Source organism: Anabrus simplex, chromosome 1 (genome assembly GCF_040414725.1).
Source record: "Anabrus simplex isolate iqAnaSimp1 chromosome 1, ASM4041472v1, whole genome shotgun sequence".
Taxonomy (NCBI): domain Eukaryota; kingdom Metazoa; phylum Arthropoda; class Insecta; order Orthoptera; family Tettigoniidae; genus Anabrus; species Anabrus simplex.
In genome coordinates this window covers 963,170,032-963,192,270 of record NC_090265.1, presented here as the reverse complement: position 1 = coordinate 963,192,270, position 22,239 = coordinate 963,170,032, and the positions used below count along the sequence as shown (strand labels likewise).

Sequence of the window (22,239 nt, the reverse complement as noted above, 5' to 3'; positions counted from 1 at the left end):
TTGCTGCTTTGTTTTTAATTTCCAGTATGTTGGCTTGTGATGTCATAGTTTCATCATGGCTGACCTTCAACAAGTTCAGGTAGCTTCAGGTTATTCATGTCATTCTTATTAGACCGCGCTGGAGGTTGTTCACAGCACGGAGATAGTTGTAGATGGGTTGTATAGATGGCAGGGAAGTAGGCATGAAACGTGAGATTTTCATAATGAGAGGCTGTTTGACTTGAGGTTGAGTATTTCAAAGTTTAACCAGTCTAGTAACCCAGTCGTGAAGCTCTGATGATATTTTTCATCCGAGGCGGTTACAGCGCTCCAAGCGGCGAGGTAGAGGCAACGCTGTACGTTCACTACAGCTGTACTGATTGAAATGCATTCAACATATTACAGAAACGCATGTGGTGCTGTAAATTGCTCCAATAATCAGAAGAATTCACTGGGATTATCTTTCTTTGGATTTCCTAAGGATTCAGAAAGGTAAATGTCACCGTTTATAAGTTTCATAGGCCTAGAACATTGTCGGCACATGAAAGAACTCCCATGGGACAAAATTACGGCACCTCGAGTCTCAGAAAACCGTAATTGTTGTTAGTGAGGCGTAAAACAAATAACATTATTATTATTTTGCATATTATAAAGACAATCACGACAACAACCACCAGAGCCAATTCGTTTGCTACTGTCACAGACACCAGTGTCATGAAGATGGCAACACGTCTCAAGTTAACCGACTTTGAACGTGGGATAATGTTCGGCACACGGCGCATGGATCATAACATTGCGATGATTACACACAAATTCAGGCTTACCAGGTCGACAGGTCTTGTCGCAGAGAGAATGTTACCACTCGCGTAAACCGCCGCATGGGATGATCACAGGTGTTTAACGAGTGGACATCATGTCACCTCTGCAGAACCATACTGGACGCTCGACAGGCTACTGTGAATCTGATCACCACCCGGTTGAATGTTGGGAGTCTAGAACCCATTTTTACCAGGACTGGAAGGAGGCAACTGTACCGCATTGGCTTCACCAGCACGACTAACTCGTGTCCCTTTGCTGACACCTCGACACAGAGGTCAACAATGTGCATAGGCCCGCAAACATTGGCAATGGACCATGGAAGAGTGGTGGTGTGTGGTATGGTCCGATGAATCCTGATTCCAGTTGTATCGAGCTGATGGTTGCGTTAGAGTGTGGCGTATGCCCCATGAAGTTATGGATCCTGCGTGTCAACAAGGTTGTGCCCAGGCGGAAGGTGGCTCAGTTCTGGTCTGGGCGGCGTTCTCATGGTCACAATTAGGCCCCATTGCCCGGCTGCAGGGAGCGCTTACAGATGCACGTTATGTGGACATTCTTTCAGACCATCTGCATCCCATTCTGGCCTTGGAGTACCCTGATGGAGATGCCATATTTCAACAATACAGTGCGCCATGTCACCGCTCTATGGTGGCACACAGGTGGTTTGAGGAGCACTCCAATGAAGTTACGACCATGGATTGGTCCTCCAGATCCCTCGATCTTAATCCAGTTGAGCATTTATAGGATGCTGTCGATGCTGGTGTACACTCTATGAATCCCGCACCAATTGTGGGTAGCAGTGCAAGATGGGTGAGTCCAGATCTCTCCAGAACCAATTCAGCACCTTATAGAGTTGATGCCTCGCTGTCTTGCTGCTGTTTTGAGGGGTCACAGAGGAGCAACTCGTTATTAACATCACATGCAGTGTCTTCCCATGACTATTGGCCTCTCAGTGTATACCGAAGCACTTTCCGTCCTAGTTCATTCTGCAGTTTACTGAGAACATATTTTTTCTTGTTGCCTTTTCACACCTCCAAAATTTTTGTTTGTTTTATCTACACAATATGAAACTGTTTTGTCCTTGAGATTATTGTTCTGATACCATGCTGTGATAATATTTCTGAAGTTTCACCACTAACATAATCAGATTCTAACAAGCTGATTTTAACCCCAACAGTTGGGATGAAATATCTTGCTAGTACAGGGATTAACTTCAAATCTAACCTATTGGAAGCATCTATCGTTATAGTAACAAAATTAGCATCTTCAACTTCAGTTCCAATATTCTTGTTTACGAATGGGGCTATCACATTAACTGCTATTGCCTCTGTTTTTCCACAAGTAAACTTTTTATCATACAATTTATTTAGCAATATTGACTCACAATCACCCAAATTGAAGCTCTAGCCAAGCTGCACAGAATGATAAAAGTTGCCTTTCGGGCGGCACAGAATGTAAATCTTTAGGATTTGATTTGACTCCCGTAGGCGACCTGTGCGTCGTGATGAGGATGAAATAATTATGAAGACGTCACTTACACCCAGCCCCCATGCCAGTGAAATTAACCAATTATGGTTAAAATTCCCAACCCTGCCGGGAATTGAACCCGGGACCCCTGTGACCAAAGGCCAGCATGCTAACCATTTAGCCTTGGAGCCGGACAAAGGGAGCAATGAGATTAGCATGAAAAATTAGTAAGGTACCTTCTAATTGGACAAAAGCAGTAATTGCACATATATATATATATATATATATATATATATATATATACGGAAGGGAAAGGGAAAGATTACAACTGTTGAGGTATTTCAGTGAACATTTTGAGGGACATCTTCCTTTTCCACCTCATCATCGCATGGATTTCTATCACTGTCAGTGATTTTGTTTTGCACTAACACTTCACAACCCATCTTGACATAGTCGGCAAGATTCTCACTTGTTGGTACATTCAACTTCTCGCTCAAAAGCTTCCTGTTTCTGCATCATCCAACACTTCACTTTCTGTGATGTCGTCCTCTGCATAAACCACTCCGGCATCTCTAAAGCAGTTTGTTATGATTTCTTCTTTCAGTGACCTCCACCGTGTGAGGTGGCCATGCAGTTAGGGGTGAGTAGGTATGAGCTTGCATTCAGGAGATGGTGGGTTCAAACCTCACTGTCGGCAGCCCTGAATATGGTTTTCCATGGTTTTCCATTTTCACACCATGCTGTACCTTAATTAAGGCCACAGCCGCTTCCTTCCCACTCCTAGCCCTTTCCTATCCCATTGTGACCTTAAGATCTATCTGTGTCAGTGTGAGGTAAAGACTTCACTGAAAGAGTAGCTCTAATTGTGTAGAAACAAAATAAAATGTGACATTGCAAGTTTAAACATTAATAAAAGGATGGGAAGCTATAAAAGACAAGCTAAGAAATAAGAAAGGATGTGGAAGTACATGGACCCTCTTAAAAGGGGGGGGACGTCAAATTTTTTTGTGTTTCAATCACAATCCAAAAGACCCTATGTGTTGTATGTTGGGTATTCAGCCCGAAGGCTGGTTTGATCCTCCACAGTTCTGCCAACAGCTGTCATTGATAACCTAGGTGTCACTGAAGAGGCATAGTAGGGAAAAGAGGAGTTAGGTAGTTTCCCATTGCTTTCCTATATTTATTTACAAATAAAAATTATACAAATAATATAAAAACATAAAGGTTTGAAAGAATTGATGTTACAATATTACAAGAGTTTACCATTTTCTGTCATCAAAAAATATTACATTAAAACAAAAAATATTAAAATAAGGTGCTCAACTGCATGAAAAGGTGATACAACCTTTAATCTTTCCCTAAATTTAAGCATAACAAACATTTTACCAGGAATAGTATTAATAATAATAATAATAATAATAATAATAATGAGAACAAGATGGTAAATTAAAACAGGAATTTAAACAATAAAGTTAAAACTACATCAAAAGGAAACCAAACATTTCAAAGTTATAGAAGGCTTAAAAATGTTAACAGTACAACAGTTATCTGTTAAAAGCCACTTTACAGAGTGAAAGTAAATTCATTATAATGCTGAAGGCATATCATAATGAAAATATGAAGACACGAGCCTAAAATGCCTAGCAAGAAGCTACCCTGTATTGTTACAGTGGGCTAATCCTATTCTAAAAGGTTTAATTTTACAAATGTACAAAGTAGAAAATAGGTTTACAATTTTTAAAATGGGCCTGCTTTACAAAGCTGACAGAAACTGTGGACTCAAAATATAACTACCACATTTCAAAGTAAAATGTTAAATCCAAAGATTAAAGAGAAGGTTTAAAAAAATCCTGCACCCAAAAGAATAAGAAGTTACGTTGTTACATAAAGAAGGAAACTTACCCTAATGAGTCAGGAAGGCTTCAGGGTACGTACAGGATTTAGACAAGGCTGTAATCTTTCACCTTTGTTGTCCATAGTTTACATGGATTATCTGCTGAAAGGTATAAAGTGGCAGGGAGTGATTTAATGAGGTGGAAATGTAGTAAACAGTTAGTCCTATACCAACGGCTTTGTCCTAATGGCAGACTATACTAGAAGCCTGCAATCTAATGTATTTTAACTGTAAAATAGGTGCATTGAGTGTAATACAAAAATAGCATTTTCAAGACTAGAGTGATGTCAGTAGGGAAGAAACCTAAGAGAATTGAATGTCAGGTTGGGAATACAAAACTGGAACAGGTAGATCATTTCAGTTAAAATAGTAAGTGAGGTTGAATCAAAGTACAGGAAACTAATGCAGTGAGCTCACAGTTGCATGAGTGTATATCCAGACCTTGTCCCATTTTTCTGTGGGGTCGGATATGAAGTCAGATGAATCTTTATAGCAAGTTTTATGACGGGATGTCCTTCCTGACAGCATCATCAGAGGAGATGAAATGAATGGCGTGATATATGATAATAGGAAGGGAGAGGATGAAATCCAGTGTCAGTACATAGCCTACTTCTGTTGAATAGCACCAGTGGTCTGCTCAAGGCTTTACTTCCCCATCTGTTTGACAAATCATCATCAACAGTGTTGTATGCCCTCACTCCATATGAGCCCTGCGGAGAGGTTTGGAACTTAATCCAGGTTTTTGGCACCCAATCTAGTGATCAGAAATTGTATACCACTACCTCTCCTACTGTGCTGGCCAACATTCTGATTTTTTTTTTATGAACAGGACTCGAACTGGCTAACCATGGTGTCGGACCATATAGACTTCACGCCTTGACGATCATGGCCATCAGGTGGGCAGTGAGCTCACAGTTGCAATCAACAGTATTCTGTAAGAAAGAAGTCTGCTACCAGACAAAACCATCTTTACACCAGTCTGTTTACAGACCCATTTTACTGTATGGGAGTGAAAGCTGGTAGACTCAGGATATCTTATTCATAAGTTAGAAGTAACAGACATGAAAGTAGCAAGAATGATTGCTGGTGCAAACAGGTGGGAAGAATGGCAGGTCTGAATGAGGAGATAAAGACTAAGTTAGGAATGTACTCGATGGATGAAGGCATAACCCAGCTTTGGTGGAGGGGTCATGTGAGGCGAATGAAGGAGGGTAGGTCACCTTGGAGAATAAATAAATAGTCATGGATGGTAAGAGAAGTAGACAGAGAACAAGGTGATGATGGTTAAACTCAGTTTCTAATGATTTAAAGAAGAGGTATGGAACTACACAAGGCCACAGAGCTAGTTATAAGTAGAGGATTGTGGAGGTGTTTAGTAAATTCACAGAGGGTTAATCAGACTCAACGCTGAAACGCACAGCAGTCTTCCATGAAGATGTATGTGTATATATATGTTCATTACTCGATCTACAGTATAAAGATCATTTCTTATACAAAGATTGTCTTGCCAGAAGGAACAAGGTAGCAGACCAGTACAGCTAGTACTGTGTAAGGATTTTATCTCCAAATTTTTCTATTCTGTTGGAATGATTAATTTATGATTCATCATTTGTCTATAGAACAACATGTACTTAAATGTACCAGGCAAGTTGGCCGTGCGTTTAGGGGCGTGCAGCTGTGAGCTTGCATCTGGGAGATAGTGGGTTCAAACCTCATTGTCGGTGGCCCTGAAGATGATTTCCATGTTTTTCCATTTTTACACCAGGCAAATACTGGGGCTGTAGCCACTTCCTTCTCACTCCTAGCCCTTTCCTAACCCATCATCGCCATAAAATCTATCTGTGTTGGTGCGACGTAAAGCAATTTTTTTTTTTTTAAAAGTACTTATGTGTGAACAATATCTTCATCTTGTCTAAAGAACTCCCTGATGCTATCATCATCATCATCATCATCATCATCATCAATTCCCCTTTTCCAGCTGACACCGGGTGGGGGCACTTCGTCCTGTCCTGCCACCATTCCTCATCCAACACTGTGTTCAAGTCCTCATTCCATTGTCCTACGCTGTTATTCACAGAGTTCATCCGTCGCTCCGAGTGAGTTGGTCGTGCGTTTAGGGGCGCGCACCTGTGAGCTTGCATTCAGGAGATAGTGGGTTCGAGCCTCATTGTCAGCAGCCTTGAAGATGGTTTTCCGTGATTTCCCATTTTCATACCAGGCAAATACTGGGGCTGGACCTTAATTAAGGCCATGGCTGCTTCCTTTCCACTCATAGCCCTTTCCTATGCCATCATTGCCATAAGACCTATCTGTGTCGGTGCAACATAAAGCCAATTGTAAAAAAAAAAAAAGTCCATCCATCGTAAACTTGGTCCCCCTTGTCCTCTCTTCCCTGTCATCTGTCTTTCCCGTGCTTGTTTTGGCAGTCTTTCTTCTTTCATCTGCTTGACATGTACAAACCACCTCAATCTGTTCTCTTCCAGTTTGTCATTTAATTTTTGCACATTTAGCTCTTTTCGTATTACTTCATTTCTCACTCTATCCCTCCTTGTCTTCTGTACCACACTCATCAGAAATTTCATATCAGCTACCTATACCCTACCCTAATCTCTCTGAGTCATTGTCCAGGTTCCTGATGCATATGTCATTATAGGTAAATAATATCTTTTGTGTCCGCCTCTGTAGCGTAACGGTTAGTGTGATTAGCTGCCGTCTTCGGGGGCCCGGGTTCGATTCCCGGTACTGCCAGAAATTTAAGAATAGCAGGAAGGCTGGTATGTGATTGAAATGGTACATGCAGCTCACCTCCAAAGGGGGTGTGTCTGAAAACAGCTGCACCACCTCGGGATGAGGACACGAGTTGACTTGAATATCTTTTGTACATCACTTTAGCCTTCGTTGGTACATCTTTATTCCATATTAATCTTCATATCTGGTGGTATATTTTCTGTCTGTTCACTTCCCAAGTATTTGAAGTGCTCTGCTATTTCCAGTTCCTTGTTTTCAATTTTGATAACTCCTTTTCATTCTTTACTTCATCTACTTATCACCATTGTCTTGCTCATGTCCATGTTGATCCTTAATTCCCATTGTTCAATCCTTCTGTTCAGTACATTCAGCTGTTGGTGTACCACCTCCTCATCTTCTCCCCAGATCACAGCATCATCCGCAAACATCATTTATATTCATTCTTTCCCCTCCATAAACTTCCCTCTCTGTCTTTATGATGTCATCCATCACCATTACGAACAGTAAAGGTAACAACACACTCCCTTGTTACATTCACATGCTACACAGAACAAGCACTAGGAAGTCTTGTTCAAGATCTCTCTTAAAAGTAAGAAGGTTGTTAAACCTTGATGAGTTAATCAGAAAGGAAAAAGCTAAGTGAAGATGAAATTGAGCGGAGAAAACACGAGATGATAGCCAATGCTTCGTGGCTTGAGAAGGAACGGGAAAGAAATGTAGCGAAGTATAGAGGAGAAGAAGAAAGGAGGAAGAAAAATGATAATGAATTCAATGAAGATTTTTTGAGGAAGCAATTATCACATGTAGCTACTCAAAGCTCTGTTGAAGGGAGGATAAAATCAAAATCAAAATCTCTTTATTTGCAAATGAGGTGTCTACCTCGGTGGCAAATGGTACACTAAAATACATTATTGTCAAGCACTAAATATTAAATTAACAAGAGAAGAAAATTTTTCCTATAATACAATATTATACAATTTACGCTAACAATGTTTTCTATTAAACACACAGCTCATCCTTAATAAATTTATATTGTTTACGAAATTCTACTTATATCTCCTGTACTACTTACAAATATAGTCAACTGATATACAGTATGTGGAATTACTTCAAATGATACTATACAACTGGTATAAGATTAATATTTACATTGCATTTATTTATTTTTTTATTTATTTTTTTTACCCGTTCTGGATCCTAAGTAGCATAACGACCTGCTGCGTCTTAACCAGAGCCCCTTTTGCCACCACTTTTCAGAGTTCCTGAAGGGCCTTCACAGCTACCGTAGCGGTCCCAGGGCCCTCGAAGTCCCCACTGTACTTCACCCCTACAGGCAGTCCCCTACTTTGGCTGTCCAAACTCCTTAGACCAGGGGATGGAATTAATTTATTCACACTCATTTTTTTTTTTTTTTACAATAACCTGCACTGGTCGAATGCCCTCTAACACTTCATTTATTTTCTCTGTTGTTGTTTATTCTCTTCTTGAATATCTGTACAGATTTTGGAAAAGGATCAGACACTACCCCTGGTAAACTGTTTCACTCCTTCACGCCCTTCCCAATGAATGAAAATTTACCCCAATCGCTTCTGCTAAAATTCCTTCTAATTTTATATTTGTGGTCAGTCCTGCCGATATAATTATTTTCCAACTGAAGCCTCTCACGGATATCTCCCTATGCTTTTTCTCCTGTATAGGCTCTATATAATCCTGTAAGTCTAGTTTTCTCCCTTCTCTTACTTAAAGTTTCCCACCCAAGTTCCTTTAACATTTCTGATACACTACTCTTTCTCCTGAAATCCCCTGTTACAAATCTTGCTGCTTTCCTCTGCACACTATCTATTTCTTTTATTAGGTATTCATGGTGAGGATCCCAAACACTGTTTGCATATTCCAATAATGGACGAACCATACTCAAGTAACTTTTTTCTTTTAATTCTTTATTGCATCCTTTAAGTAGCCTCATTATGACATGTAATGATCTGTATGCTTTCCCAACAATGTCATCAATATGATCCTTCCAGTGCAAATTACTTTCAAATCTCACACCTAAGTATTTGCACTTGCCATCTTTTGGGATAACTACCTCATCCAAAGTATATTCAAATTCAGTTTTAAAGCTCCTGTTTGTAAAAGTTGTAACAGTTGATTTGCCTCCATTAACCTTCATATTATTTTCTTCAACCCATTGTTGGATACTTTCAAGGTCCCTTTGCAATTCTGAACAATCCTCAGTGTTGTTTATTTCTCTATAAACAATTATGTCATCTGCATACAATCTTATTTTTGATGTTATATTGTTCCCTAAATCATTTGCGTATATTAAGAAAAGTAACGGACCGATTATACTACCCTGTGCAATTCCCTTCCAAACTTTCTCTTCCTGAGATACATTATTTCCTACTTTGACTTTCTGAACCCTTGAATTTAGAAATGCTTTTATCCAACGTGTAACCCTTACGTCCAATCTACAGTATTCACATCTACAGTATTCACCGTTCTGCTGTCTCCATGGACAAGAATTTTGCTAGAAGGCGGACAATAAGAACAATGCAAAAACTTGTGTCACTCTGTAAATGTGTAATTTATTAAATATATATATTTTAAGTATATTTATTTTTGTACATTACTTGCATAAAGAAACACAATGCATTCAAAAAATTGTTTTTAATTATATAGAATATATTCATTCAAGTCAGCCTCACTATGGTTATGAATTACTTTTTCGCAGACCTGTCTTGTCAAGATATATGTGCTGTGCACTATACATTACAAAATACATAACCATCAAAAAATAAACTTTTGTTGTTTGAGATTTTTTTACGTTGATGGCAGAGTAAACATGTACCACTTATAAATATCAGTCTATTGGACAGTCAAATCGAAAAGTGTCCTCCAAATTCCAATCAACAATAGAACAAACGCAGAAAAAAAATGCTTAAAAATTTATGCTGTGCTTTACCATAATGTGGGCATTGTAAGACATTGATATGATCCACAAACTTCACAGATGTTGAGTATGTAGAGAGGAGTTGAATTCAGTAGTACTTGGACAAAATGTTCTGTAAAGAAAACATATTGCAACATGATGTTCAAGGATTGTAAATAGAACTTTGCTACATAGGCAATCCTACCACGCAATGGGTGATTGTCAGGTTTTGAGGCTGACAGTCTACAAGACTGTAGATATTTCATAAATTGGGAATATTCTTTTGAAATATTTGGACAATATTAATAAATACTGTACTTCTTTCAAAATCATCAATATCCCTAATATAGTATTTTCAACCTTCAGTAATATCTTAAATCACTGAAGAGATCTCGTCTGTCCAGTCCGCTGTGGTAATAGAGTGGACCACACAGCCAGCGACTCTGCTGCGGGGCAGTGGGAAATAACTCGACCTCGTAAGAGGACCAACAGCTTCGGGTGGATGAGTTCTCTTAGGTGGGGTGATGGTCCCCACAGTGTAGGAAATGACACTGGAACCCATCAAGCAGCGTCTGTCCCCACGTTAGGGGTGGCTGCAGAAGGCATCCGAACTCCATGTTAGCAGCGGCCGCATCACCTGCTGGCAGTAGCTCTAAAATGCCTTTGGGAGTGGTGAACCTATCGTAATAACAGTCTAACCCTATATCATAAGAAAAGTTATACATGTGCTGTAGCAAAGAATGACATTTGTTGGTGAGTATTATTCAGGAAATGTAGAAAGATGTTTTAATTGTTGTAAAGTGAGTAACTGTGCCTCTCTCTCTTTTTTACTAGAAATATGTAATTTGTAACCATTAAATTGGATTTACTTTTGGAAGGTCAAGATTAAGGAAATGAGGCTGTTGCTAAATAACATTTTAGATGACTGTTAAGTGAGTGTTGTTTTGTAATTCATACATATTCTGTTAGGATAGATTGGAATTGTAAGTGCAGTGTGTTTTTTCTTTCTGTTTACCTTGAAGTAAGATTATCCAATCATTCTCTTCTGCTACATTGAGCATAATTACACAGCCTCATAGTGATTGGTACCCTTAAAATTGTTGTTACTAGTTGTTTTACATCGCACCGACACAGATAGGTCTTACGGCGACGATGGGAGAGGAAAGGGCTAGGAGTGGGAAGGAAGTGGCCGTGGCCTTAATTAAGGTACAGCCCCAGCATTTGTCTGGTGTGAAAATGGGAAACCACGGAAAACCATTTTCAGGGCTGCCGACAGTGGGGTTCGAACCTACTATCTCCCGAATATTGGATACTGACCGCACTTAAGCGACTGCAGCTATCGAGCTCGGTGGTACCCTTAAAAGAGCAGGCTTTCAATTGAGTTATGGTATTTAAACTGCATGAAGTAGTTCTATCTGATAAGATTTACTGGGTATAAGCATTCTGTTTGAAATTGATTGTAACATCCGATCATAATGTACTTCTAATGCATCTTATTTACTGTTCTCTGTAGTACTTGGACACCAATGTACAGTACTATTCTAATTTTAATATTTCTTTGAATCCATCCAGTTTTTCAGTACTACAATATATACTACTAATAATGTTAATGGTTTTATGTCCCACAAATTTTTGTTATAGTTTCCAGAGACTTCGAGGTGCCAGAATTTTGTCCCGCAGGAGTTCTTTTGCATGGCAGTAAATCTACTGAGGCCGGGTTGACGTATTTGAGCACCCTCAGATACCACCAGACTGAGCCGGGATCCATTCTGTCAACTTGGGCTAGGAAACGAGCAGTCTAATTGTCTGAGCCACTCAGCCTGGCGCATTATATACTTACAGTATTTTCAGATACTTATCTTGCTGTCTGAAGTTAGACTTTTGAAATGCTGTTACTCCTTATGTTAACAGATGGTGATACTCCTGATGACAGACCTGACCATGTCACTTTGCCAAGGCGTGAAGTTGTGAGGAGACTTCGTGAACGAGGAGAGCCTATACTTCTTTTTGGGGAAACAGAAGTAGATGCATTTAAGAGGTTACGTCGTAGTGAAATTTTGGAGCCAGAAGTTAATAAGGTTAATTAAATTTATTTTTACTTGGGATAAACTATGCATATAAAATTCAAAATATTTTTTCATGTGCTTGTCATTAGACACAATTGTCGTGATATCAGATAAAAGTTTGCTACCGGAACCTTACTTATTCACTATTTTAAAATTGTTGAATAGTCTATCACTTCTATATTGCACTGTCCCTTGTTTTGTTCTTGTATCAATCCATTGAAATGTTCTGCTATTGGTGTACTAATGTCTAAGATGAATTCATATTACTTACATTTCCCACCATTAGTAAGCCAGGCTTCCCACCAATCTACAATCAGAAATCAATTCACTAAATTATTAATGCATTACTGAAACACTATGTGATGGCGACACAAATGTGTTAAAGAATTAGTCTTACATCTATTGACTGTGAATATACATAAAGCTCAGGTGAACGTCTACTGGCAGCAGCGAACGAATGTGTGGGGCCTTGCTACTACGAGAGAGAAGTGCCTGTAGCTGGAGGGAAGACAGGTTAAAGGAGATCCTTTCATTTTGTTCGTGTAATGCGTGACTAATTTAAATAATGGGTTTTCATGCGCAATATATTTCTTTAAATTATTGTCCCTGTCTTGTCATTGTGATCTGTAAATTTCCAATTTTTCCAACACGTGCATCCGTTTCCCTTTGTTTACCTGATGCAGTATTTCCATGTCTTGCTCTGTGCATGTAAACTTATGGGTACTCTTGTATATGTGCTTACCCATCGCCGAGTACCTAGCATATTTTTTGGCATTTATGTGTTCTTTTTTATCTAATTGTCATGTTTCTACCGGATTGTCCTATATATTGCTTCCCACAATCTTGGATGTCAGTCTGTATACTCCTGCCCTATTGTATGGGCTACTAGAATTGATGCTCTGTGCAAAATTCTATTGTGATATTCCGCTTGTAAGGATCTTAGCTAATTCTTCTGAATGTTTGCTATATGTTAATGTAGCATATTTCTTTGTCTCTTTTATTATCCAACATAGTTTTAGGTCTGTTGCAAATCTTACTTTTTATTCTGTTTACGTGCGCTCTCAAATACCCATTCTTCTTAGCTATTTCATGTATAATTCCCATTTCCTCCTTAAATTTATTTTCCATTAGTGGTGTATTATTTGCCCAATTTACCATGTGTTGAAAGACAGCCTTCTTATGCTGTCCTGTGTGGTAAGAATCATTCCTGATAACTACATCAGTTTGTGTGGGTTTCCTAAATATTTGGAACTCAAAATGGTCATTAACTCTAGATATCTTTATATCAAGGTAATTAGGGGACTTGTTCATTTCTGAATCCATAGTAAATTTCATATGTTTATCTATTCCATTTAATTACATTAATAACTCCTCTGCTCTGATCTCCTGCTCATTTATAACCACGACAATGTTACATGTAACTAATCACAATATTGTAAGCATATCACGACAATGTTGTCGACAAATCTCAAGCTTACTTCCAATCCCCATACTTTGCCTATTATCTTCTTAGTCTCAGTCCCTATGCGGTCCATATTAGTATTTGCCATGATTCCAGAAGCTGGCAAACCCATGGCTAATCCATTTTCCTGTTTGTAGATGACTTTATCAAAAGTAAAATAGTTATCTAAAGTAAACGTTAAAATGGCTAGTAATTCCTCTATTTCGATTTTACTTAACTCGTTATACAATGTCAAGTTTTCTCTAATGATCTTGGTGTTTCCAGGTATGGATATATTGGAATACATGTCTCTAATGTCAAAGCTATGTATTGTGTTTTCTTTCATTAATTTGACTTGTTTCTTTTTTGCCAAAATCCGAGGCATTCAACAAATTTGCCTCATTGCTGAACCTGAAATGTCTCTTCAAAAACTTTTGGGTAAACTGTGCTGCTTTATACGTGGGACTATTTCTGAAAACCACTACTGGCCTAATCGGTACATTCTGTTTATGGATTTTTGCTAAGGCTTTCAATATGGGTAATCCTGGGTTCATATTCAGTAAGCAATTAGCTTCTTTAGAGTCAATTAGAAAATTAGTATTTGCTAGAATCTATTATTAGTTTTTTTTGTATTGGGCTAGTGCGGTGCCAATTTTGAATTTATTTGTTTCTAGAAATTCCCTTGTTTTACTAATATACTTTTGCTTACTAACCACAGTGTTATCCTTGCCTGCTTTTGTTATAATTACTTTTATTTTCTTATTTATTAAATTACCACAAACTGACACCCATCTTGCTGTCCCTAGCCATTTTTTGTTCTACAATGTTATTGATTTTCTTACTAGCTTCACACCTTACTGCCTCTTGTTCTTCGAAAGGAATTTTTGCTATTGCTACTTCAGTTTCTACTCTTAATTTGACAGCCTCTTTATTGTAGAGGCTTCTGTTGGTGTGTTGCCAGTTGTATTTGGGTCCTTCACCAATATGCTTTTTTCCTCCATATTAAAGTTTATATCCATTAGATTTTGTAGAGGTAGGTAAAACGTGTGCTTAGCTTTGTCTTGGTTATTTGTTTTTACTTTTTGTTTTTGCTCATTGATGAAGATCTGAAGTTTCTTATCTAAGTTTTCTTATTTTTTCTTCAATGTAAAATATGAAGAGTAATCTATGTTAATCTGCTCCGCTTCCCATTCTAGAACCGAAACCCTCTTTGTGATTGCTAAACGCATTTCATATAACCTATTATTCAAAATAGTCAAGGTTTTAAATTCTGATTATGTCAGCCAGGTTTAAAAATGAAAATACTTAGCATAGCTAAAGACCTTAGTTTTCTCAAACAATGCCTAACAAATAATTCACCATCCAAACACTTGAAATCTCTCCAAAAGAGAGGAAAGCTGAAATACCACGAATTAGGATGCAACCAAAAGCAAACCAATTATGGATTAGAAATGAATTAAAATTTCTTCAGTTTAAGAAAGCAAAATTGAATAATAAGCTAAAGAAGCTGGGTAATTGCTTATTGAATATGAACCCGGGATTACCCACGTTGAAAGCCTTACCAAAAATCCATAAACAGAATGTGATATAAATGTTGATTCCCATATGGAGCCTGAAATATTTGTCCCGAATGAGTAAATTTATATGAAAAATCAAAATGGTCCTTTATTGGATGTTATAAATTTTCCAGCTAACTCATTCCAAATTGCCAGTGTTTCGCCCCAGTGTGCTAAGTTGGGCTCCTCAGTTGGTAAACAGCACACCCACTAAGACGCATGTCCAATAACGGACCATTTATATTGGTATTATAAATTTACTCATTTGGGACAAATATTTCAGGTTTCCTTTGGGAATCAACATCTATATCATCTGACGGCCAGGCAGGCATCAATTTTTGGTAAAGAGACAGGGTCTTTCATAGTGCATTGGCGCTGCCGGTGGCTCCGAGTAGCCTACACAGTGGCCTCCACGGTATGCACTGGCCATGTGTCTTGGTGGGTGTGCTGTTTGCCAACTGATGAGCCCAATTTAGCACACTGGGGCGAAACGCTGGCAACCAAGAATGAGTTAGCTGGAAAATTTATAATGTCCAATAACGGACCATTTATATTGGTATTATAAACAGAATGTACCGATTAGGCCAGTAGTGAATTTCAGAAAGAGACTTGCATATAATGCAGCACAGTTCTTCCACTTTCCTTTATGATACTTTCCAGGTACTTGTTCCTCTCCAAGCATTATCCCTCTCATAGGACTCTCCTTCTTTCTAGCTGTGATCACTATCTTGCACTTTTTGGCTTTAAATTTCATTCCATATTGTTTCACCTCCTCTTCCTATGCATCTAACTGTTCCAGGATATCCTCTTCCTTTTCTCCCCAGACTAACAAGTCATCTGCAAACATCATCACTTTCATTTTTCCTTGTCTTAATCCACTTTTTTTTGCTCACGCCATTCTGTTCTCTTTCCTCCTACTTTCACACAACTGACATTCCCATGGTACATTCCTCACTCTTTCTGCTTCTTGACACCTTTTATCTGTAAGACTTCCCATACCTTGTTTCTGCACATATGATCATATGCTTTTTCGAAGTCCAAGAAGGCCATCAATAGATGTTTACCCCTACCATAATGATGCTCTTGTAACTGTCTTATTGCGCATGTAAGGTCTACCGTGGACCTTCCAGATCTGAAGCCATACTGCTCTTCTCTTAACTTCTCTTCCACCCTCTTTCTTATTCTATTCTCTAGAATCTTCTCAATCACCTTTGCACTATGACATATTAGTGTGACTCCCCTGTAGTTCTTAAAATCTTTCCTATTCCCCTTCTTGAAGATGAGTATGCTTATCCCCTTCTTCCAGTCTTCAGAGGTCTTCCTCTTCCTCCATACTACTTTCAACACATGATAAAGCCACTGTTTCTCTACTTCTCCTGCTGTCTTCACCATCTCAATACTCACTTCATCTAAACCTGGGGCTTTCCCTCATTTCATCTTGTCCAGTGCTACCTCCAGTTTTCCCCATGTTAAGTCTTATTCTTTTTTTGTGTTTCTTCCTTTTTCCCTGCTTCTACTTTCCTCTTCAATGTATCCTTCTGGGTTTAGTAAATCTTCAAAAGACACCTTCCACATTCCTTTGAGCTTTTCTTTCTCCTGCACTTCATTTCCATTTTTATTTATCATTATAACATCTTCCCTCATGCCTTTCTTCTTACTCTCGACCATTCCATACAGTCCTTTTTTTAATTTTTATTTGCTATCTTCTTCCATCATGTTTGTCCACTTTTCCATCCATTTTTTTCTTCTCTTCTGTTACAACCTTTTTAGCTTCTTCATTTTTCATCTTATATTCCTGTCTTGTCTCTGTTGTCCTCTGTTGAAACCACACTCTAAAAGTTTTATTCTTCTCCCCAACTGCCACTTTGACTCTGTTGTTCCACCATGGGTTTTACTTGAATCTTTTCCTGGTACTAGTTCTCCCACAAATTTCCTGTGCAGTTTTTACAAATGTTCTCTTGAACCTTTCCGATTCCTCCTCTCCTGTTTTTGTGTCATCTGTTGGGAAGTTTAATCTTATTTTTTTCCTGGTATTCTTCCTTGGTTTTCTTCTCCATATTTTGATACATCTTTCTTGCTTCTCTGTCCTCTTCCTTTCCTTCATTGTTCTCAGTTTCATTTCCAACAGTCTGCGGTCACTATCTATGGCCTCTGGTATTACCCTTACATCTGTAACATTCCCCTTCATTTCCCAGTCGTAGATCATGTAATCCACAATGGATTTCTTAGACCAGTCACTGCTGTACCAGGTTATCTTATGGTTTTCTCTGTTCTTAAACCACGAGTTTCCGACCATCATCCCATTTCTTTTGCACAGTTCCAGTAGCCTTTTCCTTTCCTTATTTCTCTTTCCCCATCCTTCTGCTCCAAGCACGTTCTCATGCTTTCCATGCCTACATAGGTATTGATGTCCCCCATTACTACGTTGTTTTCGCTATTCAGCTGTGTGTCTAATTATTCCTCAAAATCATCTTTATCCTGTCGTGTGTATCCTACTTGTGGAGCATGTACAATTTCCCAGGTTTTTCCTTTGACTTATTTTGACTTCAACCTGTCACTTATCTCTTTTACTTCCTCTTTCAGTCCATTTCTTACTACCACTCTTACTCCATTTCACTTTCCTTCGTCATTTCCTATCTAGTACAACCAAAAACAGTTCCGCAGCTCTCTCTTACCTTCCCCCGTCCATTTAGTCTCTGCCAGCCCTAATATCTTCTTTCACCGAGCTCGATAGCTGCAGTCGCTTAAGTGCGGCCAGTATCCAGTATTCGGGAGATAGTGGGTTCGAACCCAACTGTCGACAGCCCTGAAGATGGTTTTCCATGCTTTCCCATTTTCACACCAGGCAAATGCTGGGGCTGTACCTTAATTAAGGCCACGGCCGCTTCCTTCCCACTCCTAGCCTTTTCCTGTCCCATCGTCGCCATAAGACCTATCTGAGTCGATGAACATAAAGCAACTAGCAAAAAAAAAAAAAATTCTTTCCATCATGTCTGCAACCTCTTCTACTTTTCCTATCCATGTTTGTATATTCAGTGTTCCAATTCATAATCCTGTTCCTCGTCAGGGTCATCTGTTACATCGTCCGGCTTACTGTTCCTTATTTTCTTGAGCGCGGGCTGATATCCATCAACAGACTTGCTAGGCCTGTCCTAGGCCGCCATCTTTTTCAGGATTCCTGTAAGGCCTTCACAGCTACCGTAGCGGTCTTGGGGCACATGTGGTCCCCACTGTACTTCACCCCTACAGGCTCTTCCCTACTTAATGACGTTGTCCATCTCTCATGACGTGGTCGAGGGGTTGGACTTGTGGGAGACTTTTGCCTAAGTCTACAGATAAAACTTTCATATTCTATCCCCCTATTAAAAAACCTTTCCCATACTCCCTTGACTGATAATGAAGCTGATATATTAAGCAAAGGACCTAAACTCAATTGGAATATTTCTAATAAAAACAATTTCATAACAGCAATAGCAGAGACTGAATTTGTAGTTAATCAGCTCTCAATAGACCTTCAAGATGAATTTAGATACATAATTAAAAATAAACTTCAAAAGGTGCATGAACAACCGATCCTTAATGACTTAACTGCTAATAAGCATCTTACAAATTTTAAACTCAAAATCAAAGATAATCTAATTATCACTAAAGCTGCTAAAGTCATGGATAAATCTGATTATATACCGGGCGAGTTGGCCGTGCGCGTAGAGGCGCGCGGCTGTGAGCTTGCATCCGGGAGATAGTAGGTTCGAATCCCACTATTGGCAGCCCTGAAGATGGTTTTCCGTGGTTTCCCATTTTCACACCAGGCAAATGCTGGGGCTGTACCTTAATTAAGGCCACGGCCGCTTCCTTCCAACTCCTAGGCCTTTCCTATCCCATCGTCGCCATAAGACCTATCTGTGTCGGTGCGACGTAAAGCCCCTAGCAAAAAAAAAATCTGATTATATTAATAAAATTGTGCAATTTTTCTCAGACAAGAAATTCAAAATTTTCAAGAAAGATCCCACTAACTCCATCGAGAAGAAACTTAAACAAATACTCAATAATTCTCAATTCTTATTCATAGAACAAGGAACATCCAAATTAATCATTATGAACCCTATAAATTACTAACTGCAAAAGCACTTCCTAAAATATATAAAACAGATATACCCATTAGACCTATTGTCAACCTCAAAAATGGCCCCACTTATAAAACTCTTCAATTTATTAATAAATTTTAAGCAGATATTATATCTTCGCAGCTAGGACTTCAGTCAAAAATTCAATTGATTTTTGTAATAAAACTATAAAATATTACTTTGCAACCCCATTTTTCTATTAATTCATTTGATGTCACGAATATGTTTTCTAACATACCATTAACTAAAACTCTTCGACTCATTGAAAAGTCTTTATACTCCTAGTAAGTTGAATAAAATTGAAAATCAATGATTTCATGATTCTCCTAAAAAAAATTTAGAAAATTATTTCTCATTTAATAATACTATTTATAAACAAGATGGGCTTCCCATAAGTTCCCCTGCTTCTGTCATTTTAACCAGTAATTAATACTGACAATTTGGAACATCTAAAATTATTAATGACCTCCAAGGCATTATTTTCTGGACGAGGTATGTAGATGACATTTTTACTGAACACCACCTTATTAATGCAAACACTTCTCTTCAACGCTTGAATTCATTAGATCCACACATAAAATTTATGCTTGAATCTGAAGTCAACAATTCTTTGAAATTTTTAGATCTCATCATTAGACAAAACAATTCATTCACGTATGACTTTTATAGGAAACTTAACACAAACTTGTAATATTATAAGAAATAATTCTCAACATCCAGGCACTCAAAAGAAAGCAGTTTTTTACAGCCTAATATACTGAGCCCTTAACATCCCTCTGTCAGCCAGTAATTTCAAAACAGAAGTTAATAACATTTATAATATAGCAAAGGAAAGTCATCTCTGTACAGACCATGAAGGCCCTGGAAGGGGTGGAAGGTAAAAGCTTCCACTATCAACCTTGGCACTTGGTGGGGTAGAGTGGTGAGCTCTATGCCCGGCCACCTTTCCCCCCAGGAATGAACCTGCTACTCATTTTTGGTGTAGGCTGAGTGAACCTCAGGGCCATATGAACCTCCAAAAGTGGAAATCTTGTTTCTTAAATTTTTTGATTTCCTGACTGGGAATCAAACCCACATCCTTCCGAATGAACCAAGGACGCCTCTACTGCCTCGGCCAGGCAGCCCCTACATTTATAATATAGCCCTTAATAATGATTATGATAAACATTTTGTTGACAAAATAATTTATAAACTAAAGAATAAACCCCCCACTTCCCTCACTAAAGAAGCAGAAAGTAAAAAGAAATACTTCTCTTTCACATATAACAACAAACAGATTTTCCATATCACCAACCTATCTAAAAAAATGAAATTGTACCATCGCTTTTAAAACTCATACTAATGATAACATCTTTTATAACACACATATAGTCAACAGGAGTAACATTGATTCCAGTTCAGATTTTTACAAACTTAAATGTCATAATTACAATTCAAGCTGCATTGGTCAAAGTGGCAGAAATTTTGTTATCCATTATCGAGTCAAGATGGCAGCAAGAGCAGACACGCGTAAGTTTAGTGCTGTGGCAGTTTGTGTGGTAATAATCAGAGTTGTTGTGTTTTACAGTTCTCTGTACGGTTCTATTCGAGTTAAGGAATCAGTGTATGCCAGAGAAAAAGTGATTTCTCTTTTACATAGCTACTAGCAGAGAGAAACTACTACATCCTGGCATTTTCTCTAACCGGATGCGCCATTTTTCCAGACTTATAGGCGCCTCCCTACTCGCTCTGAGCCGAACGAGCTTAGGCCTTTACAAGATGGTCGCTCAGTGATTAGGGGCTTGCTTTGCCTCCTACTACTGGCAGGAGATATCCATTTAAACCCCGGTCCCACCACTTCTGAAATGGAAACAGATCTAAACATCTATTGTCAGAAAGTGCAAAGCCTAAATAATAAGCTGTCTGATTGTGAACTATCTCTGCCAGGCTTAACAGGAGTTGATGTGATACGACTTACTGAAATATGGCTCTCGTGGGCTAGTGACAGTGTGACCTACCACTCAACACTAATTACAGCATATTTCACAGAGATTGCGCTACTCTGGGTGATGGAGTGATGCTAGCAGTGAACAGTGCGTGTAAATGAAGGACAGATCTCGAACAGAACTCTGAGATAGTGTGGGCGGAGCTACTCTTTCCCCGACGCCCTGTACTTGTGGGATGTTACTATAGGCCACCAAACAGCCCATTTTATGACCTTGAACAATGCCTGGACTCGGTCATCACAGCTTTTCCTCATGGTAAAATAATTTTAATGGCCGACTTTAACTTGTCTATAAAGTGGTCTTCTCCATCTACAGGACTGTTAGCTAACAGCTGTGACACATACTTTATAGACAGTTTTATTAATGGCCTTGGACTGAAACAATTTAACATGGACCCATCACCCTGGACATCATGCTCTCCTCATTAGAAGTTAAAACAACAACCCCAAGCAGAAACCTTGCCTCTGCGACCACCAGTCCCTCAATGCTACATTCCTCTTACCCCACCCCTCTTCAAAGCCCCACAGCAGGACACCCTCCCTTCCTACCTACATCTGGTGCCGTGCAGACTGGCCTGCAGTTTGTTGTGCCCTGGAATGCCTTCTCTGGAGCCTTCTCGAAATAGCTGATATCGAATCGGCTCTTGACTTGCTGTACGACTGGCTGTAAGCTGCAGTTAAAGACTTCATACGTACACAACGGGCTACTACCAACAAATGTCAACACTGGATATCACAAGAAACCAGACTGATACTAACCAATAAGAAGAGAGCTTGGCACCTCTGGAAAAACTTCCCTAACCCACACACTCAAAATACCATTGTTAACATCTGCTGCCACGCGAGGTTTGTGGTCAGAAGTGGGTACAAGACGCACGTAGACACAGTTATTGAAAATGTCTGAAACAATCCCAAGCGCTACTGGAGTCTCATCAACACAAAGAGAAGGACGTAGCAGATTCCTGTCAGCGTGAAGCATAACGATGCAAGAGCAGATGGTCCCGATCACCATGAACTGTTCAAGAGGTATTACTTTTCCGACTTCTCTCCTCCTGCACAAAAACATCTGCTCCCTCCTGTAAGTACAGTTTCAAACAGAACCCTATCAAGCATAACTATCACACCAAGTGAAGTTCATAACCTCCTTCATACCGGTCCCGACGCAATAGGTCCTCTTTTCCTGAAAAATACCGCCAGCATCCCTTGCGTCCCTCTCTAAATTATTTAACAGATGT

General features: G+C 39.0%; 1 protein-coding gene across 3 annotated transcripts in view; it reads left to right on the top strand.

Moving 5' to 3' along the window:
* Prp18 (pre-mRNA processing factor 18) overlaps positions 1-22,239 on the top strand; it is a 103,404-nt gene that overhangs the window by 23,404 nt on the left and 57,761 nt on the right. For all 3 annotated transcript variants that reach the window (XR_010858565.2, XR_010858564.2, XM_067136767.2), the window contains exon 3: positions 11,745-11,911. Coding sequence is in view for 1 of the 3 variants with exons in the window: in XM_067136767.2 (XP_066992868.2) it covers positions 11,745-11,911 (167 nt within the window). In the remaining 2 variants the exon portion in view is untranslated. The remainder of the gene's footprint in view (positions 1-11,744; positions 11,912-22,239) is intronic.